Raw genomic sequence first — 19500 nt, 5'->3', positions numbered from 1 at the left:
CATTTTGCAGATATTAAAACTGAGCTTCAAAGCAGTCACACAGTCCCAAATCCATCTAAATTCAGGGAAATGGGATCTTTAAGCAATTAAATATTGGATAATTTCCTTTGGGGAGTGGTTCTAGTTGGGCTGGGGTCAGGCTAGTTCTCCATGAGTCAAGAGAGACCTGTAAATTGAGTACCTGTCAGGCTGGCTTCCCTCAAGAAAAGTCCTGGTTGGAGAAGCCAGTTGGAACTAGGCAGAACCCAGGGTGATGAAATAGTCATCAGAGGCAGGACCAAATGGGCAACAACTCCAGGCCGAATGTGAGGTCCAAGGAACACAGTGCTGAATGATGGAAGTGTCTCTCAGGAGAGGACCAAATCCACAACTTGAACGAAGAAGCTACATTGACAGAGGAGCCAACAGAGTTGCCAGAAAACACTAAGAGAGAGATCTTTTGAAAGTGGACAATGAGCTATTGAGAATGAGGACTGTGTGTCCCGGGCTGAACACTAAAAAAGAGTGTGTTCCCAGTGACAACACCTGCTGACACTTTTCCAGTTTCTGCCCCAAACATTGCTGTTCTAATCCATAAGTCGAGGAGAAGCATCAATCAGTAAGACCCAGCATACGGCATGAAGACAAAGAGGCCATTAACGGCTTCAGCGAGTTCACCGTTTCGTTTTGTGAAAGAATCAGAAAGTGTAACTGGCATCAACTCCCTGCAGAATTCAAGGGTCAAAAGAGCAATTCTTAGTTCCTAATTAAACCATGTCACAGAAAAATGAGCCCAGTCAGATGAAGACGGACAAATTAAAAAAGAAAAAAGGAAGAAAGAAAACAAGCACCATGCCAAGTAAAAGTACTATTATGTACAACACTGTACCAGTTTAATTACATAATTTTAAAACCCACGGCGAGAGGGAGGAGAGGAGGAGGAGGCTGCTAGTCGGATGGAACAGAACAACACTGTGAAGCAGCAATTATCTCTCCAGAGGACCACGCACAAATGCCAAGTGGAGCACCCCTCTTCAAACAGCGAGAACTGGGAACTTTTTAAAGTCTTTAATGTTCTCATCAATGTACCCTAAATTATCTGAACTTAAAGGATACGAAATGCCACCATCACAAATAACTGAGATGAAAGCAAATGGTTAGCAAGGGACACCTTGTAAGTGACTGATGTCCGACCACCACGGTATCTCCACCTCTTCTCTCTCATGCTGCTTCTCCTCCCTGCCTGGCACTCACTACACGGGACACCCCACACACCCCACTGCTTGTTCATTTGTAAGTGCGACGGCTCTAGAGTAGAAGTGCAATGCGGGGAGGAAATTTACTTTGTTCCCTCTCTATCCCCAGTCTACAGAAATGCCTGGCTTGTAGTAGAACCTCAACTGTTAAATGAATGAATAAACAATAGATTATCATCTCAAAGATACAATTAAGTAAGGGCTACACCTTCTGGAAAGTATGTTGGGGTACCACGAGCACAGAGTTGAGAACTCAACTGGAGAAGGGAACAGAAGCAAAGGGATACAGCCAGGGACTCATGAGCACTGACAGGGTTCAGAGAAAAACCCCACCCATTCCCTGGCTCAGTGTGAGCGCAAAGGTTTGTGGCAATATCTGCTTTTTGTCATGCTCAACTTTTCAACATCTGAAAGCTCTACTACCATAAAAAATTACGACGGAAAATCCATTTTGGTATAATCTGCAAAAGCCCCCACGAGAAATTGAGATGCGTGCAAGCCCAGTCGAGCAACGGATGGAACTGAAATTGTATCACAGAGAAGCTTGATCTACAGGTGACAAAGAGACTAACAGTTTGCCCAGAACAGAAGGAAAAATCACACTGCCCGCTTTTAGTAGGAAATACATAACCTTAGGAATGCAGTAAGGAAAGCCACTGCTTGGCACAAGCAGCGAAGTGTGTGACTTCGGCTGAGTAACACAGTGACTTAATATTTCTGCTTAGGTTCCGCTAATCTGGTTGGCAAAGTGGAATTACTTTTAACTGAGGTGCTGTGTTTCTGTCACTAAAACTGGAGCAAAGTGGTCCCAATTAGACTGATTGCCTACATCTAGCTGTGAGAAGTCATTTATTATTATTACCCAATCTAGATAAATGCATTTATATGGAAGAGAATCATTCGCCAATTTGGTCAGTCACATTCCATTAGCAAATTCATGAATCAGGGCTGTGTTCATACCACCACTCAGTTATTTAAGGTAAAGTTCAGGCCCTGCCCTTGGATTAGAATATGCATCAGTATGTGAAAATGAGAACACGAATGGAGTTGTCACAGACCACTAGAAAATGTATGCCAAACGGGAAAATTAAAACCAAATGCACTTTCCTACCAAAGCAGACTGCATAAACACATTCTTATCAAATAAGCAATTAATAAAAAAATATATATATTTTTTCTCCTCCCCAAAGATCAACATCTCTCAAGTCCATTGATAGAGATTCTTGGGATGGGAGTGAGGTTCAGGACACGGGGCCACCTGCACCTGATACAGCTCGTGTGGCCTGGTGGTGAGTCCAAAGCTTTGCAATTAGGACCGTTTTTGCTAAGCCTACGGATACTGCCCTTTCTAAAATACCTAAATGTCGTCCCAGAATTGTAAGACTGGGCCACCATTTTTAATAGACCGAGAGGGTCTGGCATGGTCTATCCCTCATCTTGTAGCAAATCTTTCCTTGATCTCTGTCCTTGAGTCACACTGTCCTTTCAGCCGCTGGAAGATGACCTCCTCATTCTACAAGCCCCTTTCATACGCTGTTTCCTTCGTCCAAAATGTTCTCCCTCCCGTCCCCTTCCCCAGTGAAAAATTAACTCAAGGACTTTCTTAGAGGCTCTTGTAGCATCACAGACCCTCCTTTCTAGCACGTGCATCATCTGTGCATTCGCCTTGATGCACGAGATGTCCAGGTGGGTACCAATCTCTCCCGCTGAACAGTAAATTCCAGGAGAAAGGTACTTTTTTGGACCCTCAATATATCCTGGCAATCAATACAATGCTGGGCATATACAGTAAGTTCTCCAGCATTCGTGAAAGAAAGGATAGAAGGAATGAATGAATGAAAAGTTTAACTCCACTGTCAGAGTCTGGCATGGAGGGCAAGAGGTCATCTTTTACGGAAAAGATCGCATGGCAGACAGAAACAGCAAGGAAAACCACTAAAGGGGAAAGGTAATGAGAACATGGGTAATTAGAACCGAAGCAAATGTATCACTTATCTCTCTCAGTGCCCAATGTAGGTACTAAGTCTTTATTAAATACTTAAATGAATAAGTGCACGAACATAAGGAACATGAGCAATCAATCAAGATTTCTCTTTCTGTGTCTATTTCTGCTGCAAGTTTGTGTTTCTATGTTTCCTAATTCTACTCAGTCTATGGAAGCTTCTTCTAATGCCTTGACTCACTTTGTAAGCATTTCACTTTCTACTGTTCTCCCTGTGGTGACTATTTAATTTGGTTTGGGTTATTTATCACATCAGGGGTAAGTAACAATGTGTTCCATCCAGAATTATTTGCCCCATGTAAAATCTCACATTCTTCATGCCAACTCACTTCCTAATTTTCTCCACGGTTAAAAATTACTTAGAACTTTTCTTAGAATATTATGTTGTTATATTGTGTGTGTGTGTGTGTGTGTGTGTGTGTGTGTAGATATGTCACTTGGCATTACACCACTGTCAGAAAACAGGCCAGACAGGAGAAATAAAACTATGATAAATGTCTTTAGTACCTACCAAGACACTGTCCATTCCATCCTCGGAACCCTTCTGTGCAGGGGACACATTGGTAAGATCCAGGAGAATTCACACACTGCTCATCCGGACAAGTACTTGGGCTTAAACATTCATCAATATCTGGAAAATCAAAAAACCAGGTCACAGGACACCAAAGCAAACACTTACTTTTGTGATGAGGGGGAAAGATGTATGTCCTATCTGGTGGGGGAAACAATGACTGGCTAAGCGACAGAGTCTATGAGCACACAGCGGTGACGCACGGCCAGGTGTACCTCGACTGACCCAATTCTCCAACTGGCAGGGCCAGAAATCCCTTTTCTAGGAGCTGGCGACTTCTCCTGGGCCACTTTCTGGACATCCAACCCTTCAAGCTTGCCAGGAAAAAAGTACAAGGAATGGGGATGAGCGGGAAGAAGCCATCCAGGGTGGGGCCAAAGCAGGTTTACAGTTGTGTATATGGAAAATGATACAATAGTTAATAAATAACGATATAAGAACGAACTGTGTTCCACTTACAATTGGAAACCCACTCTGGGCCCACCCTGTACATCTACCCAGCAATAGAGGTCTGTTCTGCAGACACTTGATGCTCTGGGGAAATCCTCCCTTCAGCTTCACCGCCCAAGAACATCCTGGGTTTGAATAATTTAAAACCTTTCATACGATAGGAATTCTTCGGAGGTAGGAAAAAAGAAACATTAGAAGAGAATGAACTCTCACATACTTCCAAGGTTTTCCAGAAAATGTGACATGATCATAGAATAGTATTTTCTGGTAAAAATACAGCTTTCTTTTCACATTCACAGCTAAGTGAAGTTACTCATCATTGCTCTTTTGAATGTGAAGAGGAAAAGCACGTGAAATAAGGTTGGGACTGTGGCAGAGACAAGCACTCCACCAGCCCGAGGCAATGGGGGAACAGAGCAGGCTACAGGCCGGTCACAGCTGGAAATGAGTGGTTAGACCGTGGGCACTGGCCCCGTTGGAAATAAGTGTTTTTTCTGGAGTTGGATTTTCAATTCCAATGAGTGGATTTAATGTCTACATGTCCCAATATAAAATGTACATAAGACCTCTAATCATACTTCAAACGTAAACAGATATAATTCAGGACATAAGCTGAAAAGTGAAAGAAATCAGTGATGAACACACAGAAAGAACAGGCATGAGCGTTTGACGTCTGCATTCCGGTAAATTCTTAAAAATGATCTCCCGTTATACACCCCTAGATGAGTGTGAAAAAAATGCTTAAAGTAAAAAAGTTGAAGATGGTATTAACAGAATAAACACCAGGTCAGCATTATAATTATTTTTCCTATCAGCGAAACATTCTTGCCAATAGACAATGACACACAGTGGTTTTTTTTTTTTAGGTCAGATGTTCTGGGACTTCTTGTTCTACAAAAAGATGATGCTTGCCAGTTTCACTTTCCAAACAGCATTACATTATTCTCTGGATGGGATTTTTTTTTGTTTTAAATAGAACTACAAGGGCTAAGTCAGAGGAGGTCACAGAGATAGGCTGGCCCGATCGATAAGGTGCAACGCCGAACACCACAAGCTAGCACCCCCGAGTCACCTGCTCGCTTTTCCTCCCTCGGCAAGTGAGGCACTACCTGATGGTAACATCCGAATGGGACAGCAAGGACGCATGAGATAATGTCTGCAAACCACACGAGGCGCCTGGGAGACTGGCGTCATTTGAAAGCAGCTTTGTTAGTGACAGCTGAGAAAACCTTTGGTCAGGCAGAAGCCCGGGGACCTCTGGTTCTGATCCATGACAAAAATCAGGAAACAGCCATATTATTTGGCTCCTTCCTCTCCTCAAGCCTCTTCATGGAGAGAGAAAGATACAACTTTAACTCAGGGAACGCTGGTAATATTTCTGTTAAATAATTTGCATACACTGAATAGTACTGAATTGTCTCCTGTTTTCCACTTACATAATTTTCAAGTTTCTTTTCTACTCCTTTCCACTTTCCATCCTTATGCTATAGTCAGTACTGACATGTCTGATCTTCCCATTCTGAGACTGCACGCGGAACGTAAGGACCGGCACTGGCCTCTTTGGGGAGTGTTGCTTTGCACATAAATGCTTGTCAAATACCACATCCCCCACCCCTCTCTATTTTTAAAAAATACTCCCACAACTACAGATGTGCTGAGAAGATTTACACAAAAAGGAAAGGAGTCGGGGGAGGGGGAATTTTAAGAAACAAACGGTTCTTCAGAACTAATAAGGTGACAGGGACTATTCAGGATACTGCAACATGGCCTGGCCGGTGTGGCTCAGTGGATTGAGGGTCGTCCCATGGACGGAGAGGTCCTGGTTTGATTCCCGGTCAGGGCACATGCCCAGGTTGTGGGCTCGATCCCCAGTGGGGGGCGTGCAGGAGGCAGCTGACCGATGTTTCTCTCTCCAAAAAATCAATAAAATATTTTTTTAAAAAAGATACTGCAATACCCATCTGTATGCTCAACAACCCTGAAGACAGTCAACTTCATGGCTCCATCGGACAGATGAAGAAGGACCTTTCAAAGGGGCTGAGCAACTGGCTCCAGGGCAGACAGTGCTGGGGGGTGGGGCACTCCTGTCTCCACGCTGCCTCTCCTGAGTGCAGAGAGCTCCCGAGAACAGGAGCGCGGGGACATGTCACCCCTGCACTCCACCATGTCCCTCGGTCGTCAGGGGACAGTTCGCAGCCCTGCTCCGATCCGAGCTGACGAGAGGTCCAGTAACACACCATTCCCACTTCTCTCTTGATTGGAACCAAAGGGGCCAAGGCAAGAGGCCAGCAGGAGGCAGGCGCAGGCTGCCAAAAACTGTCTCATTAGCTCTCCCTCCAGGCCTGGTCATTAGGACTGTGAAGAAACCAACCTGCAAAAGCCAAGGGACAGCTGACAGCAGCCTGCCCCAGCTAGTGTGTGCCTCGCACTCTCGGCGCCCAGCCACGTCAGGAAACAGGCCGGGCAGCCCGCGGGGATCCGCAGGGCACCAGCTCCCCCCAACCCGGCCCCTCACACAGTGGGAGACCCTGCACCTTCGCCCTCACGTTTCTGTAAACCCTTGGGCAGGATTTTGGCCGAAGTTCAATGTGATTTTCTTTCCTGGGAAGTCTTTGTCTGGTTTCGGTATCAGGATAACCCTGGTTTCTTCATGAGAATAATTAAAAGGAAAGTATCATCATGGCTTGGAAAATAACCCATGTGCAATTTGGACCCAAACATGGGGATATTAAGTGGCTCATCATTCTGACCATGCTACAAAGACCTTTCAAAACATTTTTATAAGGGGAGCGAACGTGGCGCTGTGGTCAATGAGAAAGACAGTTTATCAAGCTGTTGGACTTTGACCTGGAGGCGATCAGACAGAGCTTCTGGGGAGTCTGCAAGCAAGTCCCAGGACCTATGTCAGAGAAGCAGGCTGAGACAGAGGAATGTGCCAAGGTGAAAAGGTCAAAACCAGAAACATCACTCGTGGTTACACCTGCAGCACGTCCTCACAGGAGTGACCCAGACACTGTAATTAAGTCTGGGTTTGCACTGACTCTGCAAATGCCGTTCTAGCGTGACCGCGCTTGAAACGCCAGGGAGGAAGACAGCGAGGTGCGTAAGAAAGAGCATGAAGACAGAAGATGATGCAGCCGGACCACGGAAGTGAGACAAAGAGGCTGTGAATCGAGAAGGCGGGAGAGCTCAGATGAGCTTGGCACGCACAGACTGGTGAAGGGAAATGCCAGGCTGGCGGCCTGTCAGCTCCAGGCCCGCGACCCCGCCTGCATCGCAGTCAGGTTTACCCAGCACTCGGGAGTGGGTGCCGTCTCCCCGCGGGCTCTCGGCAGACTCACCCTCGCAGCGTCCTCCCGCGGCCATGTGGTACCCACTGTCGCAGTACTTGCACCGGAAGGCGCCCACGGTGTTGATGCAGTAGCCTTGCCCGCACACGTCCGGCCTCAGGCACTCGTCAACATCTACATAAAGCAGAAAACACTGTCGCGTTTTACTTCCCAAAATATAATTTCAGACCTCTCCCAGCTCAAGTTTTAAGAATGAAGTAACCGGTTCCTACTATTGCCTGCTTCAAAATGGACGGGTTTTGATTTTTGTGGGATCCAAAAGAAACGCTTAACACCTCTGGTCTTGGTACATACTTGACACTCTTGATTTAAAAGTGTTGGGGAAATAACATTCTAACAACTATGTATGATGCTGGCTGGTTACTAGACTTATCAGGGAGATCACTTTACAAGTTATTAAATGTCTAATGACTATGCTATACACCTGAAACTAATAAGCTATTGAATGTCAACTGTGATTGAAAAACTTTTTTAAAAAATGCAAAGAAGTCCTGGAGAAAAAGAGTAATCTAGCAGATTACTAGGTCATAGCAGGTGTCTGACAAAAAATGCTGCGTCGTCTGAATGAGCACTGAACTGGCGGGATCTGAGGGAGGTAACAGGCCAGATCCGGGAATTGTGTGTCAGGAAAAACACTGCATTACCTATGCACTTAGTGCCCTCCTCGCTGGCCATGAACCCTGCTGGGCAAATACACAGGAAACTCCCCTCCGTGTTTTCACAGCGTCCCTGGGAGCAGAGGTGTGGGACCTGCGCGCATTCGTCAACATCTGTTAAGAAAATTACGGATAAAAGGATTAGTGGGCTGTAGCATGAAACTCTCAGTCTCCTTGTTTGTGAAATACCAGCAGACTCCCTGCGTCCCACAGACGTTCATCGCTGACGACAGGGAGACATGAGAGTCCTCCTTAAACACTTGACAGGCTGTTACTGGGAAGAGGAAATACGCACTGTCCATTGCTTCAAAAGCTAGAAATACAACCATGACATTGGTGTTGCAAAGGGACAGATGTCAGGTCAACAGAGAAGGACCTGCCTGACAACTGGAGTCATGTAAGCTCTGGAGGTCACTGTGCCAGTCCCAGGCCGGGACAGCAGGGACGGTCAGAAGTGCTGAGAAAGGGAGTCCCCCACTGTGCACACAGGTGGAGCGAGACTGGATCATTATGGTTGCCCTTTCCACTTTATACTTCATGGTTCTCCTCGTACATACAGTGCAAGCAAATGAAAGAGAAATAGCCATAGTATGGACAGGTGGATGCCCCCTCATATGTACATAAAGCCAAATAGCGAGAGTCACAAATCTTGTTTAAAGCATTTAGCATATTAAACAGTATCAATGAGCTATATGCCTTTGTCGCTTTTATTCCCCTTACAACCCTTAGTTTCTGAAAACTAAATGTAGTGTTAACACATTAAAGTGATTTACCTACCACCACCACATCTCCCCCTGAGAAACATTCTTCCAGAGAAGCATGCATCAATAACTGTGTTGGCATTTAATGATTTTCAATTCAGAAGTCCCTATTGTAAACTGGATTTTATGCAGGGTATAATTCTTTATTACAGTACATAGTAATATTGATTTGATTTTGCCAAATATATGTGTTTGTAGCTAGCTGTTTCTAGAACTCTTATTTTATATACCTTACCTGAAAAGCTTTTGGAAATCATTTCACCTTTATGTAATTGTATTGTACTCGGCAAGGTAGGCAGTACTGAACCAAGAGGAAAGAGCTTCCCACGAGTTTAGCAAACCTCTTTTTGAGTCTCCCTAGCTCAGGGATAAAGATGTTAAAATATTAAGCACAGTACCATTTTCCTATGATAATTACAGAAAAAAAAATGTTCTTAATGTACAAATATCTGCTATTTAATAATTTCATCTATGAAAAACATCTCTCACCAATACATTTCCTCTGCTGCTCGCTGAACCGGTAGCCCTCGAAGCATATACAGGTGTACCTCACCGGCAGGTTAACGCAGTGTCCGGCTCCACAGATGTCAGGGTTCACAGAACATTCATTGATTTCTTCAAAAATAAGTAAATGTGGGGAGGAAAACAGATATAAATATAATGATTTCATTGCCACTTGTAAACCATTACTTTGTGTCTCCTGATGAGCTTATGACCAGGTATGCAATTAAAAGACAAAAAGTGACCACCTCGAAAACCAAGTATAAATTAATTTGATTATTTCACAATTGTTCCACTACGCCTAAGGTCATCAATAATTCCTAATGAAACAACTTCTAGATGAACTGGAGTGGGCGGAAACTCAGCCTGGTCAGAGGGGTCGGTAATTTGAATGAGAAGAAAAACAGTGCCCTAGGAGGTTCACTGTGAAATGGCCTGCACGGGGTTCAGGCTGCTCTCCGAAACCCAAGCCGCAGTCTTCATACCTCATCACGCGTATTCACTGGGCTGTGACTTTAAGGCGTAAGATGCAAGTCACTCGAAAAGTTGCTGGACTTTAAAAGAAAGTATATGAATCCAGAGGTGCAGTATTTTTTTTTACACACACTCATCTGGTGGTAAGGGAAAACCACACATTTACAAATTACAGGTCTCTTCACTCTGAGCCTAGTGATGCTAACTCACTTTCAAAAGAACAGATTTGTTTACACTCAGTATAACATACAATTACATAAAAAATAAAACAATTCCAAAGGCTAAATACATGGGTGATTAACATGACTGCTTAATCTTAAATGATGGCCAATTATAACAAAAATGAATTTTGAAACATATATGACATAGATTATTATACAGTCAGTAACAGGACAGGAAAATGTTTACTTGTTACAAAATATAGTTGGATACTAATTTTAATATAAATATCATCTAAACTATAAAACACACAGAAGATTGTAAGGAAATAAATCCAGTGTCATGATTATGGGGCTCGGTGTGTTTTTTTTCTTTATATTTTTCTGTATTTTTCAAAATTGCTACAATGTATGTATAATTGTATACAGTCGGCCCTCATTTATCGCAGTTAATCAGGTCCAGACTCTACCGTGATAAGTGAATTTCCGCGAAGTAGGAGTCTTTATTCACACACAGTCGTCCCTCCCCACTTTGCGCTTAGACTTTCACGGCTTCACTCTATTGCGGTTTTTTCAAATATAGTATAGTATTTGAAAAATCCGCAATATTCGAAGTGGCGTGGGACGACTGTGATTAGAAAGGTCTTTCTTTAAAGATGTATCATTTCCATGTGTTACAAAAATTGAACGTGAGAGGTAATCTTCTCCAGGTTATACTCCTCCACCCCTAGGTAAGAATTCTCTTCTCTGTTGACAGGAATTCTTTAGCAGAATAGTGTGAAAAGCACACCTCTAACCATCTAGTCCACGCTGCAGTTAGATGCCTTCTTGGGTAATTATTGCTATTTACACTTCTCTGTTTTCTTTGTATTACTAATTTTTCTTTAAACTCTTCACTCCCATTTTCTTAAGACAGAAAAGACATACTAATCACATTTGCAAAAAAGAAAAAAATAGAAGATCAGTTAATAACGAGGGACAAAAATTCAGAACAAATCAAAAGGCTACACATATCTAGGGTTTTCATGACATGCGTGATCAGTACTCACAGCCCCATCCCCCACACATACTAATTTGCTGATTACCAAACATTTGTCACTTCAAACATATCAGAATGGAACTTTTACACGTGAACAAAAGTCTTCAAAAATAGGTGATGCTTGATTCACATGAGATACATTCCTATAGCAAAGTTGGCCAACATATTAAGTTTCTTAAGTCAGCTATAAGATAAAAGAAATTCTTAAGAATTATAACTCAGTCTTAGGAAATAAAATGAATAATAATGGCCTTTCCTTCCAATCTAGTATGTTGAATAGAAGTCGTGAGGTTGAAATGATATTTACGAGGCATGTTTGAGGATCTTTAGCTGATTATGTCATAGATTAGTAAGTATGTCAAGATGCAGCTTGAAAACTTTGCCCCAGTGGGCAGGGCACAAACTTATGTAAGGACATGTTCCTCTAACACCACTAGAGGGTACTAAGAGATACATCATAGAAGTGAAGGGACATTCACCAAAACATACGTAATTTCTACACAGATTGTCCCACTTTTTACCTAAATCATTCATTCATGTAACTTTCACTGGTTTGACCTCAGAGACCCCTTTCATCCCTGTGCTAGACAGAACCCCGCCTTTCTACGTAGAAAGAAGAGTCATAACACCTTCAAAGCACCTCTGTCTGTTTTCTCTTTACTAGTCATCAAAAGTGAATCATCACCATTTTTTAAAGCAAAAATAAATCATTAGCACTCCTATCTTATAACTTTAAAAAACATGTCTCCTACCACCTCCTCCCATGCTCTCCCTCCTCTTGTATTACGATTCCATCTCCAGCACGGGTGATTACACGGAAAGGCGAGTCGCGAGTTTATCGTCTCAAAGAATAGGAAAGCTTTCTGCTTTTTCTGTTTCTTAGGGAAAAAACATTGTGCTTTTTGCAGAGGTCACGCACACGTAGACATGTGAACCTGTTCCCAGAGAGTGGATCCATTTACATCGAAATGTAATTTCTTGGATTCGACTGTGCGCCATCAGCCCTGGAGACATGGCAAAGCCTCACGCAGGAGGCACCAGGGACTGGGCTCCGTGCAGCTCTCCGTAAGGGGACGTCTGGGTTCCCAGAGCGATCAGCAGGCTGCTCCGGGCTCCTCTATGTGTCCTTCGTACCCCTCTATGCACCCAGAAACAGCTTCACCTTCACTGGGGCAAGGACCTTATTCTGGTTTTTTTTTTCACTAGAGTCCATTTAGAAATTGGAAAAAGAGCCACAATGACATGCCAGTGGAAAACCAAACACACTGCTGATCCCAGCAACGAGGCCAGCGGGGGCTTTAAGAGTCTGGTGCTTCGCCCTGGCCGGTTTGGCCCCGCAGTTGCAGCGCTGGCCCAAGGGCTGAAGGGCCGCAGGTCCAATTCGTGCGGGAGGCAGCTGATCACTGTGTCTCTCTCACATCGGTGTTTCTCTCTCTTCCTCCCTCCCTTCTACTCTATCTAAACATCAATGGGAGAATATCCTCAGGTGAGGACTTACAAAACAAAACAAAAAATGAGTTTGGTATCCCTGTTATATTTTCTAGAATTAAATGAAAAAGAAAGCTTTTGGCAAAATATGAAAATGAGTATGCTGACCTTTAGATTTTTTTTTCTTATCACGAGATTACTCAAGATAGATTAATAATTAGTTAATTAATTAATAAAGCCTGGAAACATTAAAGCACGATGCTGTCACATGGAAAAAACGAGTTCCTTTCCAGCAGCCTACACAGTTCGTGGAGGCTGCACTGACACTGGTAATGTGTTTCAGGGACAAAGGTCTCTTGGAGGGGTCAATTATGAGTTCTGCAAAAGATCTGATGGGCAAATCGCTATTCTAATGTTTGGGCTATGATAATTACCAAGTTTTCCTCAAAGGCCGTCATGAAGTCAAAGAATACTTTCTGGCTGGTCTGCAAGGGCCACGAAGAAAGTTTGGGATGAGCAGGAGGAAGCATCAACTGTGAACTCTCGGAAGGGTTTACAAAATGCCCTGGCTTCCTCACTGCCACACAACAAGCAGAAATTGTCCCACAACAATTGAAACAGATGTTTCCACTTTGCAAATATTTGCCAGAGAAATCAAGGTTTCATTTTCCAACCTATCCTTGAGCTGTTAAGACACTATGCTAAATCAAGAATTTATATGCTGAAATGTATAATTTATTTGGAAACAGTGTGCCAATAATGTTGCAAACCACCAACTCAGCTGTTAAGAGTGGAAAATATCACACTTATTTCCTGCAAATATGTGGCTCACTTTATAATTATTGCATGTCAAAGGGTGTCTGACAAAATCTGAAAAGTCTACTTCCAATCTCACCATCATAAAGATATCATCACTAGGCAATGTGGAACTGGATTTTATTTATTTTAGACTCATTATTCTCGCCCTTTCTTCAACTTATGGGAGAAACGAATAGTGACAAATAACATTAACCTCTTCTGTGTTTTAGGGAGAAAAATCGTCGCTTAACATTTTCTAAGACGACCAATCACAACCCTCCCCCAATCTATATGTATGGAACTTATATCAAACCAATTGGAACATCTATATTTTTATTTAAATTAAATTTGAGCCCAGCTGGTATGGCTCAGTGGTTGAGCAACTTGACCCATGCACCAAGAGGTTGCCAGTTCGATTCCCGGTCAGGGCACATGCAGAGGTTGTAGGCCCAATCCCCAGTGGGGGGCATGCAGGAGGTGGCCAATCGATGTTCTCTCTCATCAATGTTTCTCTCTCTCCCTCTCCCTTCCTCTCGTTCTAAAACCAATAAAGAAAAAAAACCTTAAAAATAAATAATAAATTAAATTTGATACAAAACAGTCTTCTGGTTCTACTGCAGATGACTGGTTATAGAGTAGCTTCAAAGTTGCAAACCATTTAATTCAAAGACTATTTGTAATGTTCTCCCGTGGACTGTTTCGGATTCTTTTACTACTGGAAGGGGGAGCGCCTTCAAATACTGCATGAAAATGAAATTTCAGTGTTAACTTGTTTCCTGGAAGGGAGTATTTGTGCTTCGAACATGTGATAGCAGATGTTAGCCCTGTCTTTCTGCCAAACTCAAATAAAGCTCTTTTAACATCTTCATATAGCACAGCAACGTTCCCCCCCATCAGCTCTGTAGTTCCGCTGAAGCAGAGTCACTTGAATGGGCGGTTCCTCACGCAGCTGCACTGGAACGACGACACTGCGTTCATCTAGCCCAGCTGACCCTCGCCAGGGCGAGCGGCAAGGGGTCTGTCCACTGACGTCGGCCATTGTTAAAAGACACAAATTAAAGTACATTTTTATATTGAAAAATAGAAACACATTTTGTGTGTGTGTGTGTGTGTGTGTGTGTGTGTATTTTTAAACTAGGGAATTATATTGTCACACTGCAGTGTTTCTTTCGACACTGAGGTTAACAGCCGAGAGGCTGTGACACGTCTGTGCGCCTCGCCGGGCATGGCAGTCAGCCTCCCGTGTTTCAGAAAGTGGCAGACACGCAATTGACTTCAGAACAGACAGTAACTATTTTAGTCATGGTCGTCTTAAAAAATCACTATCATCGCACTGTGTCACTCTAGAGGCACTTACAAAAGCTAACGTTTAACAGGACGTTACTCAGCAGTAACAGCACAAAGAGCGACTGCCACGGGGGACTGTGGGGAAGGCCACGGCGCTGGGTGCAGCTGGGCCCTGAGCTGCCCCCAACGAGGTGAACATGAACTGCCACGTCTGGGAAATGACTGCACTCTTCACCTCGGGACAGAGGTGCTTTCGAAAACTACTTTCCAGACCTGGCCAGTTCGAGTCGGTCCCAGGTTCGATTCCGGTCAAGGGCATGTATCTGGGTTGCAGGTTTGATCCCTGGCCCCCGCTGGGGTCATGCAGGAGGCAACCAATAGATGTGTCTCAATGTTTCTCTCCCTCCCTCCCTCCCTCCGTTCCTCCCTTCCACTGTAAAAATCAATGAAAAAATATCCATATCCTCTGGTGAGGATTAACAACAAAAAATTACTTTCCAGTCTGATCGCTTGATTTAAATATCTAAGAGAACTTACATATATCCACATTTTTGAGAAAGTCGCTAAAAGTTTTTGGTTATTTTTAACACATAAAAATTGTATATATTTTATATAATGGGATAATTATATACAATTGCACATATATACACAACTGTATATTTGTTTTTAACATAAAAATTATACATATATATATTTAAGGTGTGCAATTTGATGTTTGGGCATGTGTATACATTGTGAAATAATCACCACACTCTAGCTAATGAACATATCTATCAAGCACATTTCTATCTGAAAAAGGATGCATATGTTTCTGAGGAGAAACATGTTTTACAGGAGGCTGCAAACTCCTCATTGCCAATTCCATCCCAAACTGCAGCTGATACAATGTATCCGAGGGCTTCCACAACACCCTCCACCCTGGTGGATCCTACCCCAAACAGTAACCACTGCTAATATCTGGCGTATTTTTTCCAGCATTTCTCAGCATACGTGTCTTTGCCCTTGATGTGTCCCTTTCACGTCGATGTTTCTTTCTCTCTTCCTCTCTTTCCCTCCCACTCTATCTGAACAAAAAATGGAATAATGTCCTCGGGTGAGGATAAAGAAAAAAAAAGAAAACATACGTGTTTTTGTTATTCAATTGGTATAATTCTCTATAGCTTTCATTTTTATATACTTCAGCTTCTATTTAACAATATTGTGTGATCATTTTCTGCTAAATTTTAATACATTTCTTCAAAAATACTATGATGGCAGCATAATGTTCCAATGTATAGATGTAACACCTATTTCCCTATAGTTAAATGGTTAGGTGATTTCTATTTTTTTCTCTGTTCTGCATGGTGCTGCAGTAAGTTTCCATTTATAAAGCCATCTGCAGTGCCATAGGGGACATACTTCCTTACACTAGATATCTAAACATTAAATGACTGAGGCAAAAGTTCTGACCCTGTTAAAGTTCTCTGTGCTTTTCGGAAAAGCTGAACGAGTTTACATTCCTTTCAGCAATGTGAGAGCCTCAATTTCACTCTGTATGAATTAAGTGCTAATTTGATAAGAATAAAGAATTACTGCAATTTGCTTCGAACATATGATTACTAGTAAAGCTGAAATTCCCTATGATATATTTCTTGGTATTGTTTTTTTCTCTATCAGTGATCTGATTATATTATTTTCTCATTTTTCTTTTTCTTTTTTTTTTAAAGTTAGTTTATTTTACCTGCAGCTCTTCCAATGTACACTGAACGCAAATGCTGATACTGAGAAATATTAGAAGTAATTACTGAGAAATGCCAGAACATCATGCCTTCTAATCCATCCTCCATGAACTTCTTACATGGTGACGTCAATCTGGCCACAAAAACTTCCAGGTGACAAATGGCTTTACTGCCCCGCTGCAGACGATGTTCATGGTGAGCTACCGCCCGGGCCACTCTCCTTCCAGCTGTCCCTCACGATTAGGGAAAAGTGTGGACAGAGTCCCTTCTTTATTATTTCAGGAGGAATACAATGAGCTAAAAGCTCAAAGTCTTCCACGAATTTCAAGGAGCCTTTGTGCAGCCTGCTGACTGGAAACAGCATTGGCGATCTCTCTCAGATCCATCCCCCGGTCTGTGTCCAGGACTTCGTGATCTGCAGTAAAAGGAGACTGTCGCACTCCATGGGCTCACACATAAGGACGGCTTCTCTGAGACTTCTGCAGGACTTCTCAGCAAGTCTTCGAGCCATCAGTGAAGGAAGATTCAGACCTTCCTTCTTGCACACAGTAGATAACACGTGGCAAATTCTGGGAGCAGGTATGCAAACTGCCAGACACCTACTACAAGTAGGTGGTATCACTTTAGATGTAACATACACCTTCCCATGGTTCTGTGCAAGGCATGTTGAGCATCTTTGGTGAGTATGTCAACCTCTGTAAATCAAACCACTTTAAAGTCTCTTGGAGAGTTTGTTCCAAGTTGCTGTGATTGTGCCACTGGATTCAACATCTCCTGCATTACTACCCGGTCACTCTTCCCAGCATCACTGCGATTAACTACGAAGTGGTAATTGCTTGCAATAGTGCTAATTGCTATTTTCTTTTCAGATGGAGTTGTGCTGGTCTGATGTGCAATTTATCGATTTCTTTCCACTCCAACACCAGTAAGTTCATGTAGAACACACATAACTCTTGTCTTTTTATCAGCACCTGACGGTCCATACACTAGCAGATGAGGAAAGTCACCACACTGCACCAGGTGGCACAGCTGGCTCACCTGCTCCTCGGGATAGTCTAGCTGTCCCAATAAGCAGGGCTGGTGTTTGTCCACCCAGAGGCCAGTGTCAGCTGAAGTTCCTGTCCAGGTGCTTGAAGTCCTGCATGTGCCCTGCACCCCCTCATTTTCCTATTGGTGTTTTTATTGCCGATTTATAAGAGCTCGCGATACATTAAGGATATTAACTTTTTGGCTGCTGCTTTGTTGCTAATTATGATACATTCTTATAATTTGTCACTAATGATTAAAATAATATTTATTATAAAGACTTATAAAAATATCTTGAAGGACCTAAAGATTATCCATGATCCTATTAACTGGTAGGGTCTGCTCTCTGTCTCTTTTTCTGTTTGTAAACATTGAAAAAAATAAAATTAGAATCATTATATTGTGTTCCCTCTTTCTTAATATTATGCCATAAGCATCTCCTCCCGGTATTTACTCTTCCACGACATATGTATCCCAATTTATTTAAACATATTCCTCCTTTTAAAAATATTTAGATTATTTCCAAATCGTGCTATTATGACTAACCTTGCCAAAAGCAATCTTGCGTATCTGACATAGTTTTGATACTCTATTTAAAATGAAGTTCATACCATGTCTCCTCCACAGGCTGCATAACGTAACACATACTGCCCCTACCTGTCACTTGAGTAGGTGCGATCACTTGGCTGGCACTTGATGTAGAAGCTTCAGGAGCTACTTCCACCGGCACAGGAGGTGATGTTTTTTCAATCACTACTGTACAAGAAAGGAGGGGATCAAACGGAAATTAAAGCCTGTTAGATGCCATTTCAGGATGCAAGCGTAATTTAGTCTAATAACACCGCAGCAGTTCTCTGATAGTTAAGGACTGTTATATGATCCCAAAGCTCAAGGCATTACCTATAGTTTCAACATTTAGCAAGAATATCTGGGAATCATTCAGAAGCCAAGAAAAATGACGCTTCGTTAAACGATGACTCTCAATAATGTTCTAGTCATATATATATATATGACTCCTGACCACAGAAAATAGTGAAACACCTTTCTTTTGCCATTATAATACCTACAACACAATTAAAATGCTAACATTATATGAGTATATTTTTGTACTTACGTGTCTAATTCTAATGATTTATTAAACTCTAGAATCAGGCACAAAATAGTCTGATCTCATTCTTGTCGAGCACGCCCTTACAAACAGCACAGACGCGCAAGGCTACCTGGGAACTCGGGCTGCTGCAGATGAATTGTCGAAATGCCTGGAGAGAGCTGGGGCTGCCCAGGCTCAAGTTTGGTTTTCTCTTGATCCAGTGAAGGTATTTCCTTAAAAAGACAAAAAAGAGAACTGAAAGTAGGAATTCTTTTTGGTTTCCACTTGTAACTATTTTTAATTAATTCTACTCTTAGAAAGGCAACCAAGATCACAGGCCATTAGACAAAAACCTGTGCAGTGGTGCGATGTTGTTTTTAACCATGAACTATGGCTGCGCCACGGCCAGGCAAGCCGTGGGGCTCCCCTGCTGTGCCAATCCCTGCGCGCACCCTCACCATGTCCCCAGGCCCAGGGCGAATGGTCCCTGCAGACTTTCTAAACCAATGCCTTGGCTCAGGGGCCCGCCCTGGTCTGGAACAAAACTAGCCCCTAAGGAAAATTAAACTGTCACCTCATTCAATGTGGCTCTGCCCCAGAGTAGATAATGGATATAGCAGACGTGCCATAAGAAAATCCACAATTATTAAAATATTTTATGTCGGTCAGGTATTGCGGCTGCCCTTAAACTCACATCTAATAGCTCTGCACCTCCAGCTCTCACAATAACGGCGGTCCGGCAGAGAAACAGAAAAACGGGGGCTGGAGGAGCACCCCAGGCTTCCTGTGTCCCGTTGCCCACTCCCATCCCTTGGACCACAAGCAGAGAGAGAGATTCATAATTCAGTTCCAGCTCCAGCTCCTCAGGGCTCATGCAGACAGCACAATCTGGCTTGTTAAGGACCTGTGACTTTGCCCACACCAGTGTGGGGCCAGGGTGCTCCTATCATCACTTC

The 19500-nt window shown here is 42.9% G+C and overlaps 1 protein-coding gene and 1 pseudogene across 19 annotated transcripts in view; both read right to left on the bottom strand.

Moving 5' to 3' along the window:
* Positions 1-19500, bottom strand: part of LTBP1 (latent transforming growth factor beta binding protein 1) — a 394177-nt gene that overhangs the window by 121927 nt on the left and 252750 nt on the right. For 18 of the 19 annotated variants that reach the window (XM_036262366.1, XM_036262365.1, XM_036262361.1 and 15 more), the window contains 6 exons: positions 18675-18777; positions 18112-18210; positions 9515-9640; positions 8253-8378; positions 7600-7722; positions 3749-3868 (listed from right to left, as the gene is read on the bottom strand). In XM_036262366.1, coding sequence (XP_036118259.1) covers positions 3749-3868; positions 7600-7722; positions 8253-8378; positions 9515-9640; positions 18112-18210; positions 18675-18777 — 697 coding nt within the window. The remainder of the gene's footprint in view (positions 1-3748; positions 3869-7599; positions 7723-8252; positions 8379-9514; positions 9641-18111; positions 18211-18674; positions 18778-19500) is intronic. The other variant, XM_036262362.1, reaches the window with a different exon arrangement.
* On the bottom strand, positions 13030-18063 carry LOC118631070 (annotated as a pseudogene).

This window comes from Molossus molossus, unplaced genomic scaffold (genome assembly GCF_014108415.1).
Source record: "Molossus molossus isolate mMolMol1 unplaced genomic scaffold, mMolMol1.p scaffold_m16_p_15, whole genome shotgun sequence".
Lineage (NCBI taxonomy): Eukaryota > Metazoa > Chordata > Mammalia > Chiroptera > Molossidae > Molossus > Molossus molossus.
The sequence above is the reverse complement of the archived record's forward strand: the minus strand, read 5'-3'. Positions and strand labels throughout refer to the sequence as shown.